The 19501-nt window shown below is 48.6% G+C and overlaps 1 protein-coding gene across 2 annotated transcripts in view; it reads left to right on the top strand.

Annotated features, from left to right (window-relative positions):
* The window catches only part of robo4 (roundabout, axon guidance receptor, homolog 4 (Drosophila)), a 183740-nt gene that overhangs the window by 118511 nt on the left and 45728 nt on the right, over positions 1-19501 (top strand). For both annotated transcript variants that reach the window (XM_085968075.1, XM_085968076.1), the window contains exons 10-14: positions 2190-2361; positions 14535-14720; positions 16066-16108; positions 16192-16322; positions 18204-18521. In XM_085968075.1, coding sequence (XP_085824201.1) covers positions 2190-2361; positions 14535-14720; positions 16066-16108; positions 16192-16322; positions 18204-18521 — 850 coding nt within the window. The remainder of the gene's footprint in view (positions 1-2189; positions 2362-14534; positions 14721-16065; positions 16109-16191; positions 16323-18203; positions 18522-19501) is intronic.

Here is a 19501-nt window from a genome sequence, read left to right as displayed (position 1 = left end):
CTAGTCTGTGCGGTTCCACTAGGCACTGGATAAACTTGCTCAAAGCCCCTGCAGGAGTCCGAGCGAGATAGGCTAGCGATTTGGGTCTTCATCAAAGCTAATGACCATGTTAGGGCTCCTCCCAAAGTGTTAACCCATCCTGTGCTTCCTGCAGTTCCTGCTTCGATTTCCAGTCTCCAGCATTCCCAGCTTTTCCTTTTTGGTTCTAGTGTAGTGATTCGCTGCGTTTGTATTTCACTGGAAGGACTTCATAGGGACAATTTCCCTTGCCCGCTGCCTGTGCATCGTGGGCACAACGTCCACGAACTTTTGCCCATCAATCGAATAGAGAATCGTGGGCAGCGAGCCCGGGATTTCTGACCTGTGTGATCAGCAGGTGAGGCTCCATCAATAGTGCGAACTCGGAAAATTAGCCCCCCCCCCCACCTTAAGTCTCAAGTCAAGGTCCCCAGTATCCGAGCGCTTACCCATTAAGGGTAGCTTTATGGCCAGGAATTTCCTCGGAGCTGCTCCCGCTTCACCACCGTGCCTTCGACACAAGTGCGGTGGGAAACCCCATTGAAGCACATAACTGGGGCCTCCTGCCCCACTTCCAGCAAAGTGACTGTGGCTGAGCAGGAAGCGGCTCTGAGAAAACTCTTGGCGTCTGAGCCCGTGGTCCTGACAGCTTGCACCCCAATCTCTGGTTGGCTTGGCTCCCCGCCGGCTGTGTAAGTTCCCAAGATTCCTCCTATTGTGGTCCATTTCTACCTTGAGTGCCAAGCCTTCAAAGCTGGATTTTGTACACAAAACTCAATCAATGAGCGCAGATTCCAAACGTAGAAGGGCAACTGTGCCTTTTTGTACGTGCTGGATTTTGTAATTTGGGCCTGGGGAGAAGCAGTCAGAGCGCTGATAGGTTGAACCGAGGTGCGGTAGACGTGAGTTGCAATCCCTGGGTGAGAGAAGGAGCACATGTCTCTTACAAAATTTTTGTAGGAGGGATTTCCTCCCTCCCCTTCACCCTCCCCCCGCCCCCCCCCCCCCCATCCCACCTCACACCGCTCTCTCTAAATCCCAGAATTGCACCTGATGTTATCCTCCTCTATGTGCCTGAGCTTCTGGTTTCTGTCCGTGATCACAACGGGCATTGGGTTAGGGCTGGTATCCAGGCTGAACACGGGCCTGGTAACAAGGCTGAACTCGGGCCTGGTAACAGGGCTGAACACGGGCCTGGTATCCAGGCTGAACATGGGCCTGGTAACAGGGCTGAACTTGGGCCTGGTAACAGGGCTGAACACGGGCCTGGTATCCAGGCTGAACACGGGCCTGGTAACAAGGCTGAACTCGGGCCTGGTAACAGGGCTGAACTCGGGCCTGATTTTTTTTCTCTCTCCCAGTTTGTTGCCTGCATGCAGCTTGTTCAGTTTGAGAAGTACGACGCCGGTTAATGACACAATGATTGGCCACTTTCTGCCAGGTACATTAAAAGAATTTGTAAATCACAAGCCCAAGAGGAGGAAAACAGGCAAAAAAAAATTAGACTTCAGCTTTTGGACACGTATTTGGTGCAAATATGAAGAAAATGAGGATCATAATGTTATTTATAATAAAAATACGAATATTTGTGTTTAAAAAGTGGTCAGTTTGCTCCTGCCTGATGTTGTATGCCTTAGGTATGTTGCTGTGCTGATTCCTATACATGATGCACTGGGAATGCTCCGGGGCGGGAGTGTCAGGTGCCGGCAGCCAGTGAAGGGGTGTTGGCTGCCCAGTCTATACTGGGCAATTCTCCCACGTTGGGTGCTGTGCACGTGAGGAGGGATTCACCGAGCTAGGGATACCAGGTATTTTTTTTGTGCTTGTCAATGGGGGGCTGCCCCTCAGAACCTGTTCCAAAACAGGCGATTGGAGCAATGTTTAGACTTTCCAGTCACATTATGTAGCTGAATATGAATTAAAGTTGTGGGGGGGGGTGGTTACAGAGAATAATGGACAGCTTGTGGGCAGGCTCACAGCCCCCCTGTGCGCTGGCCACCTGCGCTCGGGCAAGATGGCTGCCTTGATCAAGTTGTAGGCCTCAGGCCTCCATACTTGATAATACATGGACCGGTTTGCCCGGCATCGCATTATGGGCCCCCTGCAGGGTCAAAATGTGTATCTAAATCATATAAAGTGCTTCCTTTCCTTTTCTGCCTGTTGTCTGACAGGTTTGGTGTTTGGCGAATGAGACACAACATCACAGGAATTGGACAGTGGACGGCAGCACACACCGGCTGGAGATACCCGCACTGAATTCTGGGATTGAGTACCGCGTCCAGATCGCAGCAATCAATGGTGCCGGAGTCGGAGTACACACCAAACCGCAATACGTCTACTTAGGTCAGTAGGGGGACGCACGGGAAAAAAGAGGGGCGGGAAAGGCCACAGGTTCACTGCGTCCAGTCGTGCTTCCTGGTTCTGCAGGTTCTCAGAAGCCTCTTTACTATTGCGACTTGTTTAGGTCAAACTGAGGTCAGTGAGCCAGCTCCATTTTCTGAGTGGCGGGGCGGGGGGGTGGAATTGTAGACCCACAGAAAACTCACAAACATGTGTTACCAGCTGCATTCTCCCTCACACTGTGGGGCCCTAACTCCTCCCCCCAGCACCCTGCCTTCCTGACGGTATCTCTACTGATAATCCAGCTCCTTCACTCTTTTGGGCTCAGTAACTCCTCCTAATCAGTGCCCTGTGATTAAAATTCTACCAAGTGCCATCTTTACTGTACTGGTTAAAGAATCTGTGTACAATTCCCCGCTGCACTATTTAACTGAAAATAAACAGATTAATGGCCTCATTAAAACAGTGCGCACAGGAACATTATATGAGTGCATTAAAAATATTGCTCGGCAGATTTTCAGCTTCCCCTAATGTTTATCTGTAGGTCAGTAACTTACTGTTGATCGGTAACTTCTCCCAGCCAATCCCACGCGTTACTGATGTTGGACACGCTATAATTGAGGTAATAAAGTTCCTTATGATGGTGTTGAGCCGCTTTGTATCCTGGAGATGCCTGATACAGAATCTGCTCCACACTTACCCTACTGGGCACAAGGTGAGAATGCCACGTGCCTGCGTTGCTTTGTCTCCATCAGCTGACTCCATACCCCATGATCGGGTGGTTCAATCCCTTGGCATGTGTGTGCTGAACACATCGAAGCTGCCATTACAGCATGCGCAGAGGGACAATTAGACAGGAAGGACAAACTTGCGTTTCTTTGATTCCTTGGCTGGCAAAGGGGGCTCGGTTTAACGTCTCACCCAAAAGACAGCACCTCTGACAGTGCAGCACTCCCTCAGCACTGCACTGGAGTGTCAGCCTAGATTTTGTGCTCAAGTCTCTGGAGTGGGACTTGAATCCACGATCTTCTGACTCAGAGGCGAGAGTGCTGCCCACTGAGCCACGGCTGGTCTATAACATTTCATCTTCCCACTGGCATTGTTTTTAACGTACATGGACAAAGCCCCCCGCCCCCGACCATGGTCCCAATGATTTTGAGAATGGTTGCATTGCCTGGTTTAGCAGTGAACCAAACAGACCAGGGAAAACCCACACTCAAAGCCCAGTCTTTTCTGAATTAGCAGAAATCAGCTAGGGCTTCAGATCCCCGCACTAGGGAAGGGGGAAGAAACAATCAGCCAGCATTCCTACAGCCGATTGTTATCCAGTGATCGCTCCGGGGCAGTATGCACATTGGGTGAGGACAGAGTCAGGCTCAGCGATGATGGCCCCCATGATGGAATGGCCTGCTGACACTTGCTGTCAAAGTTTACAGGGGGAGAATGGAGTCAGTGTCTTTGAGGAAAACTGGGGAGAAAAAACCCCAGCACAGCACATGAACCCGACGTTCTCTGAATTGGAACAATCCACGGAGATTAGCTTCTGAAAGAGAACGATGGGTTGAGGTTTCGTGTGGGACTCTTCATCTGTTTTGGAATTCTGCCATTCAGTTGTCTGAGTTGTCCGTGGATTGTGCCCCGCTAGTCTCTGTTAGGACCACTCTCTGGGATTGGTTAGGAAGTCACGAGTTCGAACCCTTGAATCAGGATTTTGAGCCCATAATCTAGGCTAACGCTTCACTGCAGTACTGAGCGCACACTGCATTATCAGAGATGCCGTTCTTTGAGTGAGGCGTTATACCGAGGTACATCTGCCTGTTTCAGTGGTTCAGGTGGATGTAAAAGATCCCATGGCACTATTGGAAGAGGAGCAGGTTGTTCTCACGGTATCCTGACCCGCACCCCCCTCTCCCTCGACCCGCGCCTCCCTTGATCCGTGCGCCCTGCTTTGACCCACGCCCCCTCCCTTGACCCGCACCCCTCCCTCGGCAAACAACACCAGAAACAAATTTATAGTTCATTCATGACCATTTATGGGATCTTGCTGTGCAGCGGAATAGCTGCCATGTTTGCCACATAACAACAGGCAAATCAATTCATTGTATGTGAAGTATCTTGAGGTGCTTTTAAGAGATGCAGTACGAAAATACAAGGATTTCTTTGTCTCTGATCTGTGTGGCCCCTTACCCTGGCTATTAAATACCACGTGCACAACATACATCTATGAAGCTTCCTAAGTAAGTAATTCTAATCTCACATGGGATAGATTGGAGCCTGCACAAGTCATGCAAAGGTTATCTTGTGTGATTACGAAATGCAACAATCTCATTTTTTTTAATAATGATAAATCTATTCATTTATCCATTGTTGATTCTTTCTGCGCCGTTCTGTAGCTTTGTAATAAGTTGAACAGAAAACAATCATTTATCATTCGCTCCGCGCTGTAGGATTGAGAGAGAGTTATTTCACATCATGTCGGGTACTCGATTGGAAACGGGAAAACAGGAATTGTGTACATTACACGCTCAGCTCCCTCATTCATCCCCATCAATCTCCCGGGATCAGAGGCCAATAGACCCAATCCCTTTTTACACATGCAGCCCAGTTACAGACACTGCAATCAACAAACAGGAGAACAGAATAATTTCAGAGATGGGAGATTTTTATGGAGCTGGAGCAGTAAAATCATTTTATGGAACCAGTCAAGAAAAATTATTGTACATAAGTAGGACAGCCAAATCGCTTTGCCATCCAAGAGAGCCCAGGTTACTTTAAAAAGAAAAAAGAAAGACTTGCATTTCTGTAGCGCCTTTCACGACCTCCAGATGTCCCAAAGCGCTTTACAGCCAATGAAGTACTTTTGAAGTGTAGTCACTGTTGTAATGTGGGAAACACAGCAGCCAATTTACACACAGCAAGTTCCCGCAAACAGCAATGTGATAATGACCAGATAATCTGTTTCAGTGATGTTGATTGAGGGATAAATGTTGGCCAGGACACCGGGGAGAACTCCCCTGCTCTTCTTCGAAATAGTGCCGTGGGATCTTTTACATAAGAAATCGGAGCAGGAATAGGCCACTTGGCCCCTCAATAAGATCATGGCTGATCTTGGGCTCAAAGCCACTTCCCTGCCCGCTCCCCATAACCCTTCACTCCCTTATCTTGCAAAAATCTGTCTATCTCCCCTTTAAATGTATTTAATGACCCAGCCTCCACGGCTCTCTGGGGCAGAGAATTCCACAGATTTACGACCCTCTGAGAAGAAATTCCTCCTTATCTCAGTTCTAAAAGGACAACCCTTTATTCAGAAACTGTGCCCCCGAGTTCTAGATTTCCCCACGTCCACCTGATGGGGCCTCATTTTAACTTCTAATCCAAAAGACGGCACCTCCGACAGTGCAGCACTCCCTCAGCACTGCACTGGAGTGTCAGCCTAGGTTTTTGTGCTCAGGTCCCTGGAGTGGGATTTAAACCCACAACCTTCTGACTCAGAAGCAAGAGCAGCATCAACTGAGCCCTGGTTGACACTGCATGGCAGGAGCTTCTAGCTGCAGTGGTTATTGTAATATATTGTGCAGCCTATTTACCCCCTCACTTACTGCTCCATTTATCATTAGGCCTCCATTCCTTTGCCAGCTCTGGGACGTTGCTGGAACTGAGATGAAAGGGGCACAGCGAGAGATAGAGAAGGGCACAAAATGACCCCATCAAGGGGGTCCAGGCTGGGATCTGGGTCTTGAACCCCCAAAGATAGCAGGGAATTTTATTTTTGACACTTTTTAAGCGAACCTCTGACATGGGGACATTCGGGGTACCCAGATTCCTTTTTGTGGGGAAAGGGGAAGGACCAAGCGTTCCCCCTTTGGGCCTGGAACTGTTCACACACAGAACACAGAAACCCCACAGTGCAGATAGAGGCCATTTCGGCCCATCGAGCCTGCACTGACACATATCCCACCCGATCCCCGTAACCCCTACACCAACACATATCCCACCCTATCCCTGTAACCCCTACACCAACACATATCCCACCCTATCCCTGTAACCCCTACACCAACACATATCCCACCCTATCCCCGCGTATTTAATCCCCCTAACACTAAGGGTCAATTTATCATAGCCAATCAACCTAACCCGCACATCTTTGGACTGTGGGAGGAAACCGGAGCACCCGGAGGAAACCCACGCAAACACGGGGAGAATGTGCAAACTCCACACAGACAGTCACCCGAGGCCGGATTCGAACCCGGCGCTGTGAGGCAACAGTGCTAACCACTATGCCACCGTGCTGCCCTGTTGGCTTTTCCAGGTCTCTGTCAGGGGAAGCTACACCCCTACACTGCTGAAGGCCCTCTTGTGCAGGCTACTCCCCGCGACCCCATGAACCCTGGGGTGGGGGGGGTGGGGTCAGCGGCAGACTTCCTGGTGCAACAGCTGGGATTGTGCTTCCCGGTCTGGGACCACAGTCAGTAACACAGGGCTCTGTCTAGGAGGAGTTACTGGAATAGACTTTCTCATTGTGTACCTGATTAGTGTGTAACTTTGACGTAACTGTTTGGGAAAAATGGGCAAAGATCCATTAGGCTAGATTTCTGCCTATTTAGCACCTCATCTGATTTTCTGGTCAGTTTCTGTACTGGGAACAGAAAGAGCCCAATAGTCCGATTTATAATAAAAACAGAAAATGCTGGAAATACTCAGCAGGTCAGGCAGTGTCTGTGGAGAGAGAAACAGAGTTAACGTCTCAGGTCGATGACCCTTCGTCAGAACTGGAAAAAGCTGGAGATGGAACAGGTTTTTAAGCAAGTGCGGGGCGGGGGGGGGGAAGGGGGGAGGGGAGGAAAGAACAAAAGGGAAGGTCTGTGATGGAAGGCAGGAGAGATTAAGAGACATTGAGAGATTAAGAGATGGTGCAAGGCAAAAGGAGATGGTAATGGGACAAGTTAAGAAACAACAGATGGCTCGAGATGAAGTGCTTTTTGTAAAGTATGTGTCTATACTTAATCCAATAATGAAGAGACAGCTTGGAAGATTCAACGTAGGTCTTTACTTAATACCAACAGGTGGGAACTGAGGGGAGATCAGTACCCACAGTACTATTTATACCCCTATGGCCAGGAGTGGTACTACGGTATCACTACGCCCTACAAAGTAGTGCTGCCCTGGCCATAGGTTTAAAGTAACATACCTATTACATACACAACATTCCTCCCCTTTTAATTAAAATGTACCCGTGCAATTAAGTCAATAGATGCCCCATAACTAGGGCTAATAACATTTGGTAACACAATATACATAACATATTTACATCAAGAGTTGTCTACTTATATATATATAAACAGAAACATGTTATAGATTCAGTCTCTGAGGAGGCCTCCTATCTCGACTAGGATAACGTCTTTCTCTAGTCGGTCTCGGTGTAGGCGGCGGTACTTCCGTCACCCCTTCATCGCTGGACTCGTCGGTGTCTGATGGCACATCCTGTGCCGTGGAGATCACTGGAGTGCTGAACTCCTCGCAATCCTGAGACCTCTGTAACGACGAGCTGGGCCGTGATTCCGCTGTAACAATGTGCTGAGACGTTTGAGGTAGCGAATCAGTTGGGTTTCTGGACTCCACAAGTTGATCAGCATGTCGTCTGATTATGCCTTCCCCTGTCTCAACTGTGTACATCAAGGGTCCCTGGCGGGCCTTTATCGTACCAGACCGCCACTTTTCATTCCGATAATCACGGGCCAACACTTGCTGCCCCACCTCGAAGCTCCATGTCTGTCTGTCAGGAGCCCTACGAAATACTCGGTTTTCCACATCTCTCCGAATGTTTGGTCTGAGCAATTCAAGGCGAGACCTTAACCTTCTATTAAAGAACATGACGGCGGGGGCCTGGTTGGTCACCGTATGTGCAGCATTACGGTATGCGAATAGGAAGTTATCCACCTTGTGTTGTAGTGGCAACCTTTCCTCCCCCATCGCCTTGATGGCCTTTTTAAAAGTCTGTACAAAGCGCTCTGCCAGCCCATTTGTAGCCGGATGATATGGTGCGGACGTATAATGTCGCACTCCATTCCTTTTTAGGAATGCTTGAAATTCTTCTGCCACAAATTGTGGCCCATTGTCCGAACAGACTTGCTCGGGCACCCCGTTTCGGGCAAAAATGGTCCTTAAGACTGCGACCGTCTTTTCGGCTGTCGTTGATGACATCTTTATGACCTCCGGCCATTTTGAATGGGCGTCCATTACAATAAGGAACATCGCATCCAGGAAGGGGCCAGCGAAGTCCACGTGGATCCTTTGCCACGGCGTTGAGGGCCACTCCCACGGATGTAGTGGGGCTTGTGGTGGTACGTTCTGTACCATCTGGCACCCTTGGCACGCTTTTGCTACTTCCTCAATGTCCCTGTCAATGCCGGGCCACCAGACGTAGGCTCTGGTGAGGCTTTTCATTTTGACACCCCCCAGATGACCTTCGTGTAAGTCCTGCAGCACTTTATGTTGTAATTTTTGAGGGACCACCACCCTGGCTCCGCACATCAATGTGCCCCGGCAGACGGACAACTGGTCCTTCCTTGCCGAAAACGCCGGCAATGATGCGTCACCCTGCGCCGGCCAGCCTTTCACGGTTAACTCGTAAACCCTTGCCAATGTCGGGTCGTTCCATGTTTCCTGCTCGATACATTGGCTGGTGATGGGCAAGTGTTCCATAACAGCCGTATGATATATTTCCACGGGGTCCTGTACTATCTCTTCGATCTCAGCAGGCAAGGGTAGCCGCGACAGGCCATCCGCATTGCCATGCTGTTTGGTACCCTTATATTCGATAAGGTACTGGTGTGCTCCTAAGAACAGTGACCATCTCTGTAGCCTTTGGGCCGTCATCAGGGGCACCCCTTTTGTTGGATTAAATATCGACACCAACGGTTGATGATCCGTCAGTAGTGTGAAACGTTGCCCATGCAGGTAGTGGTGGAATTTTTTTACACCCCACACCAGACTGAGGGCCTCCCTGTCGATTTGCGCATAGTTTCTTTCGGCTGTAGTTAACGACCTTGAGGCAAATGCTATTGGCCTCTCCGTCCCGTTGGGAAATTTGTGTGACAACACTGCCCCTATACCATACGGGGAGGCGTCACATGCCAACCTCATTGGCATTTTTGGGTCAAAGTGTGCGAGCACTTCCTTTGATGTAATGAGTTGTTTACCCTTTTTAAAAGCAGCCTCACACGCTTCGTCCCAATTCCAGGAGACTCCCTTTTGCAGCAAGGAATTTAGTGGATGTAAAATGGACGATAAGTTCGGGAGGAACTTATGGTAATAGTTTATAAGGCCTAAGAATGATCGTAACTGAGATACATTCTCAGGGGGCGGGGCCTTCACTACTGCCTCGATCTTTTCCGGGGACTTATGCAGGCCTTCCTTATCTATAATGTGACCACAGTATGAGATACGTTCCTGGAAAAACTCACATTTCTGCTTGTTCGCCCTGAGTCCGTATTGTTGCAACCACAGAAGTACTCGCTCCAGATTAGCGAGGTGGTCGTTATCCGTTTGTCCTGTCACCAGGATGTCATCCAGGTAGCACTGCGTTCCTGGAATGCCCTGTAGGACCTGTTCCATGGTCCTCTGCCATATTGCCGGGGCGGACGCCACACCAAATACCAGGCGATTGCACTGGTACAATCCCTTGTGTGTGTTAATCGTTAGGAGCTTTTTCGAGTCCTGTTCCACCTCCATCTGTAAATAAGCTTGACAAAGGTCAATCTTCGTAAAGTGTCTACCCCCAGCTAACGATGCGAATATGTCCTCTATCCGCGGCAGCGGATACTGTACCGTGTGCAGGACTGGGTTAATAGTTATCTTAAAATACCCGCAAATGCGAACCTTCTTTGGTTCCCCCGGTGTGTTATTTGCAGATTTCTTTATAACTGGGACGATGGGCATGGCCCACTCACTCCACTCAATCTTTGTAAGGACACCTGCACTCTCTAAGGCATCCAGTTCTGCTTCCACAGCTGGCCAAATGGCGTAAGGCACCGGTCTGGCCTTACAAAACTTGGGGTTTGCGTCTTGAGCAATAGTTATTTTTGCTCTAATGTCCTTTAAGGTCCCCAGCCCTTGTTGGAACACCTCTGGCGTTTTTGCCAATATTTTTGACAGCCTGCTTGTAATGGTTGTATGATCCTTGGTGGTCTCTACTTTTAACTCGTGTATCGACTTCCAGTCGAAATGGATTTTTCTTATCCATTCCCTACCCAAAAGTGGTGGTCCACCATTTGGTAGGACGTATAAATAAAGTCCTGGCACTTTCCTGCCGTTGTATTTAACTGTTACTTGCATTTTTCCCTTCGGGTAAACTTTTTGTCCCGTATATGTTTTTAATTGAATTTCCGTATCCTTTAAGGGAATGCGTTTGAACAGCCTGTTATAATCTTGTTCATTAATTACTGATAGGGCCGAACCCGTGTCCAGCTCCATATTAACTTCGACGCCTGCTACCTTCATTTTAACCCACATTGTGCTGTGGTCCTCCGTTTTGTCTACGCCATATAACTTGAGACATCCCAGACCTTTAGGCTCTGCTTTTGTGCCTTCCTGTGACTCGTCTGAGCTACTGTCAGACATCTTATGTATTTTTGTCCTTGCCTTGGTACTGCTCGGACTGCCCCCACTATTGGGTTTCGTACGCGACCGACAAACTTTCGCTATATGCCCCTTTTTTCCACACTGCCGGCATATTTTATCACGAAACCAACAATTACTTTGGTCGTGGGTGGTTTTGCCACAACGGTAGCATTTACCTTTGTGAAATGTCACCTCATGGGTGTCATAGCAGGTTGTGTGTTGTCGCATTTGAGCTGCTGCTTCTTGGGCCGATGCTATTTCAATCGCCTGATCTAGGCTGAGCTGTTTCTTGGCTAGCAACCGTTTTCGTGTACTCTCATTTAACATGCCACAGACAAATCTGTCTCTGATTGCGTCCGCCAAAAAGGCTCCAAACTGGCAATGTTTGGACAGCCTTCTGAGCTCAGCTAAATAGGCTGCCTGCGACTCATCATTCCTTTGGTCGCGTCTGTAGAAGCGGTACCTTTCCGCTATAAATGGTGGCTTAGGGTTTAAATGTCCCTTTAACGTATCAACAATTTGGGCATACGTTTTGTCTGCTGGCTTTTCTGGAGTAAGAAGATTCCTCAGCAGACCGTATGTTTTTGCCCCCATACAATTTAATAAGGTTGCTGCCTTTTCGTCATCTTTCACCTTGTGTACTATGCAATAAAGTTCATGCCTTTCGACATAGGCATCCCACTCTTCTGTGTCCTCAACAAATTCTGACAACCAGCCTTCTTTAGACATTTTAAACTGCTGAAGAGCTTTTCCCGCCTTTCTCCACTAGATGGCGTTTTTGTTTTTTTTAAATTTTAAACTGCTGAAGAGAAAAAAAAAACTTTTCCCCTTTGTCCACTAGATGGCGTTTTTCCCGCCTTTTCTCCTGCTGCGGCTAACGACCTCTCTCCAGCTTCGTTATTTTTGGCCCTTGCAGCTCCCGTTATTGCCACCGCCGCTATTAACAAGGACCTTCCCCTCTCGTGGCTTGCTAGTCCTCGTGGCTCCGTTTGTTCCCCAGATCGCCTGCCCGTTCTGGCCCTTGCAGCACCCGTTCCCCGGGAAGGATTTCAGTTTATATGGCCCTGGGTGGACTTTTGCCCCGTGGCTGGAGCGCCCGTTCAGCCTCTTCTCTCAGCTGCTGCAGCCTCGCTGGAACCCTCTCTCTCGCTCCGTTGCTGCCGCTCCTCCCGAACCCGGAGTGCTGGGCGGCCTCCTTCGGTCGACGCTGAACTCTGCAAGCTGGCTGGTAAGAAGCATCTCTCCTTCTCTCTCCGTACTGCTGCCGTTCCTTTGTTGCACCGTGTACTGGTGAGTTCGAACCTTACTTGTCGCCAGTGTAAAGTATGTGTCTATACTTAATCCAATAATGAAGAGACAGCTTGGAAGATTCAACGTAGGTCTTTACTTAATACCAACAGGCGGGAACTGAGGGGAGATCAGTACCCACAGTACTGTTTATACCCCTATGGCCAGGAGTGGTACTACGGTATCACTACGCCCTACAAAGTAGTGCTGCCCTGGCCATAGGTTTAAAGTAACATACCTATTACATACACAACACTTTTGTAGTAGTCAGATTTATAATAGCCATGGTGTGGAGATGCCGGTGTTGGACTGGGGTGGACAAATGTAAGAAGTCACACAACACCAGGTTATAGTCCAACAGCTTTATTTGAAATCACAAGCTTTCGGAGCTGACGAAGGAGCAGCGCTCCGAAAGCTTGTGATTTCAAATAAAGCTGTTGGACTATAACCTGGTGTTGTGTGACTTCTTACATCAGATTTATAAGCTTTTTTTTTAAGAGTATTTACAAATCTTTTTGCTCCTTTTTTTGTTTCTTTCCTGTTGGCACTTAGTTCATTAGGGAGCATTGTGCCGACTGTTCTGGCACTGCTGTTTTTTGGTGCCTGCAGGATATTGGGGCATTGGGTCTCCCAACGGGAATTCCCCCATAGTTACGATTTTGGAAGGAAGAAGAGGATGAGCCAATGGTGAGACGCTAGGATGCTCAGGCTGCGCCAGGGAAAGACTCTGCATTCCTATCGTGAGCTTCCGACCCACTCCGAGGTACATCTATCCGTCTGGTGACCGTACAGAACTGGCCACGCAGGCTCTGGGTCGGCAGGCAGCCAGGTACAGGACTGTATCCATCTACTGCAAGAATACCTGCCGCTGACGGGCAGCGCAGGGCTGGCACTGCCGGTAACGGTCAGCTGCGGCATCAAGTCCCTGTTCCTCGGCCTCCTCCTCGGAATGCTGCATTGCTGTCCGGTGGGGAGAGCATGGACGCCCTTCATGCTACCACCTTATTTTGCACCACTTGCAGCTTGAAGCAGGAAGATCGAGTGCTGCAGCCCGCATTTATCATAATCAGCAATGGGTGCTCTCAGCCATTTTTTGTTGCCCTGAGAACCTGAAATACATTTTGAAAATGTTAACTGTCTTTGTTATGAACATTTTGTTCCCCACATATGCAGCCACCTACTTTTTTAAATGGCCACATCCCTTTAAATGTACCCATCACCTTTTCCACCCGATTTTCCACCCCCCCCACCCCCACACACACAAGTTCCCAACAACAAGCCCCGATATAGGTCAGGGATTCGCTCTGACTATGTAAGACGAAGCTGACTCCACCAAGCTCAGGTGGGGTCCGTAGACTAACGGTCCGACAGGTTCTTATTATGCAGTGGCCCAGAAACACCTCCTCGGAAAACCTGCAGCTTCCGCGGTTTAACTTTTAACGAGGAGCCCTTTATGGGGTCTCTCACCCAGTCTTCCCTTTAATTTCTTCCCTTTCAGAGCCTGCGCGGTATTTTGAATGAGCCGCGCAGGGCTTTTTCTACTTTAAAGCCGGCGAGCCGGCGGCGCGGGAGCTGCAGAGCGCTGCGTGGCCGGGCAGCTTAAAGGGAAGATTGCTCTCGGCTCTCCCAGCAGATTCTCTCATTGGAGTTTAGAAGAATGAGAGGTGATCTTATTGAAACATATAAGATACGACAAGGTAGATGCAGAGAGGATGTTTCCCCTCGTGGGGAAATCTAGAACTCGGGGGCACAGTTTCTGAATAAAGGGTCGGCCTTTTAGAACTGAGATGAGGAGGAATTTCTTCTGAGGGTCGTAAATCTGTGGAATTCTCTGCCCCAGAGAGCCGTGGAGGCTGGGTCATTAAATACGTTTAAGGTGGAGATAGCCAGATTTCTGCAAGATAAGGGAGTGAAGGGTTATGGGGAGCGGGCGGGGAAGTGGCTTTGAGCCCAAGGTCAGCCATGATTTTATTGAATGGCAGAGCAGGCTCGAGGGGCCAAGTGGCCTATTCCTGCTCCTATTTCTTATGTTCTTATTCCATGGCTCTGGGTGGGTGGGGAGTGCCTGCACTGCGACGCGTAAGACACCACAACTGGGTGGGACGGGCTGGATGGACCGGTAGGTCTTTTCCTGCCTGTCATTTTCCTATGTCGCATGATGTGTCTGTAAGGGACAGTAAATGTCTCCACTACATGTAATTCATTTAATAGTTCGGGATGTTAATGAACCATTTGCTATGAATCTTTAAATTGTAATCTTTAAATCTCAGACCCCTCTGCTCAGACGTCAGCAGCCTCTTCGATCCTTGGACTGGTGTTGGAGTTCGTGAGGCAGCCAGTTTTCATTGCGAGTGCTGGGAGCGTGATTTGGGTCGTCCTGATGGTGCTCAGTGTGTGCTTGTACTGTCGCCGCACCAAACGCTGTAATATTCAGAAGAAGCACAGGCTAAACAAAGGTGAGAGAGACCTGGTGACAAGTTATCATCATCACCGGACACTTGTAAAAGGGTTGGAGACTTGGCAAAGCAGTCACATCGAGCTGAGGACAAGCAGGTTAACGCTACTCACCCACGGAGCATCTTGTTGAAGAGAACAAGCCCTCGAATCCCAATGTTTGATACCTGCACTAGTTAGCTTGATGTGGGGAGTTGGGCCATGACACAGGGAATTGTCTGTCTCAGACATGCTCTCAGAATGGGTATGAAGGAGGACCAAGAGGCTCCCTCAGTGTTGGGGCCTACATAAGGTCAGTTGCTCTCATACTCCACCTAGTGGTTAGTCACAGAGCAGGGCGAGAGATGGTTTGGAGGAGGGAGAGAGATTGAAGTGAAGGAGAAGGGAGAGAAATGGAAGTGGTGGAGGAAGCAGAGAGACAGAGAAGTGGAGGAGGGAGAGAGGTGTAAAGGCAGCAGAACGGACAGAGGGAGTGGAAGGCAAGGGAGGGAGATAGTAGTGGAAGGTGAGGGAGATGGACAGAAATGAAAGGAGGGAGACATGGAAGCAGAGGAGGAGGAGGGAGAGAGACAGAAGCAGAGGAGAAGGTGGAGAGAAATGAAAGAGAGATGAAGAGAATAGAAGCCTTGCATTTTTTGAACGCTTCACCAGTACCATAGCTGACAGAACAGAAGAAGTTAACTGAATTTTTGAGAGGCTCGACCCAATAAAATCTGAGACTCACTGATCTATGTTCATTATTATCCTTATGAGCCTCATTACTGATCCTAACCAGATATGCATCCAACTGCTTTTAAAGGAGTTAATTATCACAGCATTAACTGCCTTTGTTAGGAGTCTGTTCTACATATTAGTTACCCCGTGGGGAACAAGACTAGTTATGTTTACATGATATAAGAAACCATGGATACAGCGGAGGCTTCAGATGGTGGGTTGAGTCTTTGCTTTTCAGTGAATCGCACCATGTTTCACCTGCATAGTGGATATTGCAAGTTTAAGAGTCGGCCACCAATTCAAGATGGGCCAACAAGGTAAATTGTAGGACGTCCTACTCCTGGTGCAGAGCCCGTCAAGTGCTGGGAGCCTCGCGCCACAAAGCACTCACCACGATTGGTCGATTTGCACTCCTGGTAGTGAGGCTCTGCACCCAGAACGTGTCAGTGTGCAATTTATCCGACCTTCAGTTGACGCATCAGCCACCTAACCTTGAGCTGATACATGCTGATATATGCGAACTGAAGAAACCACACAAGGCACAAACCTTCTTGACTAGACCACCCCACACACTCCTGAGTGCAGAGGGCCCCATTTCTGTCTTATTAATTCCTGTTATTTTATGCACTGCAGGCTTGTACAGACTGGCTAATGAAGACATTATAATCAAACACAGGTAAGCTGAGCCGGAATGAGGTGAGCATTTGCACTGGCTAATCACCGGACAGCTGGCCTCACAACCTTTTCGCTCTGTTCCAGGATGAACCTGACTGATTCGCCCTGGCTGTCAAACTCCTGGAAATCCAGCAGCTGCTCCAAGAACTTCAGTCCCGGGAGCGCTCAGCCACTCTGGCTGCACAGCCAGGAGAAACAGACGTACCGGAAAGCAGGTGAGCCGGGAGCCACACAAAGCTAATGACTGAAACGTGTTACCAACAAAGCCACATTTATTATCTGGTTGACTCGAGAAGATGTTCTCCTGTGCTCCTTAGAGCAGCGAAGGTTAAGTGGAGATTTAATAGAGGTGATCAAACTTATGAGGGATTTTAGTAGAGTAGAGAGGGAGAAACTGTTTCTACTGGCAGAGGACACAGATTTAAGATAATTGGCAAAAGAACCAGAGGGGGCGATGAGAATTTTTTTTTGATGCAGCGAGTTGCTATGATCTGGAATGTGCTGCCTGAAAGGGTGGAGGAAACAGATTCAATAGTAACTTTCAAAAGGGAATTGGATATAGAGTTGAAAAAGAAAAATGTATAGTGCTTTGGGGAGAGAGCAGGGGGAGTGGGACTAATTGGATAGCTCTTTAAAGAGCCGGCACAGGCACGATGGGCCGAATGGCCTCCTTCTGTGATGTAACATTCTATGAACCACTGCAGTGATGGTGCTCCCACAATGGTGTTGGTGAGATCCAGACTACACCGAAGAGCTGAAGTTCAGGATTTGTGTGATGGACCATTCTGTCCTCCCACCTCTGACACCTGGCTTTGAATCAGTTGCAGGTTGATTCGATGAAAGTCTCTCGCTACTATCTCTCTCTCGCTACTATCTCTCTCTCTCTCTACTATCTCTCTCTCGCTACTATCTCTCTCTCTCTACTATCTCTCTCTCTCTCTACTATCTCTCTCTCTCTCTCTCTCTCTCTCTCTACTATTTCTCTCTCTACTATCTATCTTTCTCTCAGCCAAATCAGAAATCAGCAGTGAATCCTGGCATCCCTGCTATCAATTGCATTTGTGAAGTTAAATGGTTCAACCCGATGGCGGTGATGACCTAACGTATTGTCAGAGGTTGGCGGCTACAGGAAATGGAAGTGAAAGTTCCACTCGAGCACTAGGGAGTCCTGAGGGTGGGGGTACAGCACATTGTTGGGTCTTTACTACACATTCAACCTATCAGACTTGAGTGCTTTGTCTTTAGACTGGGTACAAGAAGTGGCAAGGGCTCTATTCTCCAGCACTGATGTTCCCTCACCCTGATGAGTGCAAGTATTCGATAAATATCAGAGTTAGAAAACAGAACCTATGTAACTCACAACGTGTTATTGTTTTTCTTGATGGATATCTGATCAGATGTATTTTACATGTGAAAGGACGTTCTTTATGGAGGATGCTGCAATGACATTGCCCCTTCCTATCTCTGTAATCTCCTTCAGCCCCACAACCCCCCCGAGATATCTGCGCTCCTCTAAACCTGCCCACTTGAGCATCCCTGAGTATAATCACTCAACCATCGGTGGCCGTGCCTTCTGTTGCCTCGGCCCTAAGCTCTGGAATTCCCTGCCTAAACCTCTCTGTCTCTCTACCTCTCTTTCCTCCTTTAAGATGCTCCTTAAAACCTATCTCTTTGACCAAGCTTTTGGTCACCTGCCCTAATTTCTCCTTATGTGGATTGGTGTCAATTTTTTTGTCGTATAATACTCCTGTGAAGCGCCTTGGGACGTTTTACTACGTTTAAAGGCGCCATATAAATACAGGTTGTTTTTGTTGTTTACCTCTACTTAGATTGCTTCCTCATTGGTTAACCAGTAAACACCATCTAAATGGAGTAATGGGTGCAGGCAATGTTCTTGAGTGTAGATTCTTGCTGAAGATTCAGTAATACACTGTTCGCTCTGCCAAAAACAGTGACACCTAGCTCTCGTCACCAAATGACTAGGCCCAAGCCAACTAGAATGCTGGCCTGAAATAGTTAAGTTCCTCTCATGAAACCCGATGGATTGACAGGAAGTCGAGGCCCCACGTCTATGAATCCCCCTCTTTTGTTTATAGGATCATCAGTTGAGCAGGCCCGGGGTTTGAGGGACCAGGGCCTCTCTATCGTGCCCGACAACAGCCTGTACGGGACGTTCAGCCTCGACATTAAAGGAAACGCTCTGAAGACGTTCAGCACTCCGCTTTTGCAGAGGTCCACGGCTTCCAGCTACACTGTCCAGGTGACTCCGGACCACAGCCCTTTGCCACTGTTGAAAAACAACATCAATAGAAACAACGTCAACAGCTTTGGCCAGGAAGTTACAAAGTTACCGCGGAAACCGACACTCTACCTACAGCCCAATCCAGAATTGTGGGATAAAAACTGCAATAAAGGTGAGAGTTTAAATCACCATTAGGCCTGGAAAAATTTAGTTTCAAAAGAAAGAAAGACTTGCATTTCACGACCACCGGACGTCTCAAAGCACTTCACAGCCAATGAAGTATTTTTGAAGCGTAGTCACTGTTGTAATGTGGGAAACATAGCAGCCAATTTGTGCACAGCAAGCTCCCACAAACAGCAATGAGATGATGACCAGATAATCTGTTTTTGTTATGCTGATAAATATTGGCCAGCATACCAGGAACAACTCCCTTGCTCTTCTTCGAAATAGTGCCATGGGATCTTTTACGTCCGCCTGAGAGAGCAGATGGGGCTGCGGTTTAACGTCTCATCTTAAAGCCAGCACCTCCAACAGTGCAGCACTCCCTCAGCACTGCACTGGAGTGTCAGCCTAGATTTATGTGTTCAAATTCCTGGAGTGGGACTTAGAACCCACAACCTTCTGACTCAGAGGCGAGTGTGCTACCCACTGAGCCACAGCCGACACGCTATAAAAGAAATGATCTCTCAATAGTGCTTCCTTTCCCTCTCTTTGCTGAAGGGGTTGGCATCATCACTGTGGTATGGTTCCACAGGTGGTCGTCATCTTCTGTCACTTTACCCTTTTGACCATTTCCGTGTTTTGAGCCTTGCTGGTGAATGTCGGCAGGCTATTCAACTAAGGGGGACCTCACCACCGAGTCCAATCACATTTCCCTCCCCCGCATCCACACAGCGACATGTTGCAGCAAAGATCCCTTTACAGATGAGAAGCAGGAATCTTGGCTGATTTCCCCTCCTCTTCCCTAACCCAGGCTTCCTGCATAGTCAATTGTGTCCCAACAACTGAGCTTATTTAACTCGGCACGGGCTGGGGATGGAATCTGGGAACTTCCGTACCATGCTTTTACACACTGAGCCACTAGAGGCAGCAAGAGTCACGTCGATGATGAGCAAGACCGATTTACAGGAAACTTTCTGGTATCCGGCACCG

Source organism: Somniosus microcephalus, chromosome 26 (assembly GCF_052327205.1).
Source record: "Somniosus microcephalus isolate GS21.2 chromosome 26, FLI_Smic_1.0, whole genome shotgun sequence".
Classification (NCBI taxonomy): domain Eukaryota; kingdom Metazoa; phylum Chordata; class Chondrichthyes; order Squaliformes; family Somniosidae; genus Somniosus; species Somniosus microcephalus.
This window is presented reverse-complemented; position numbering and strand designations above follow the sequence as displayed.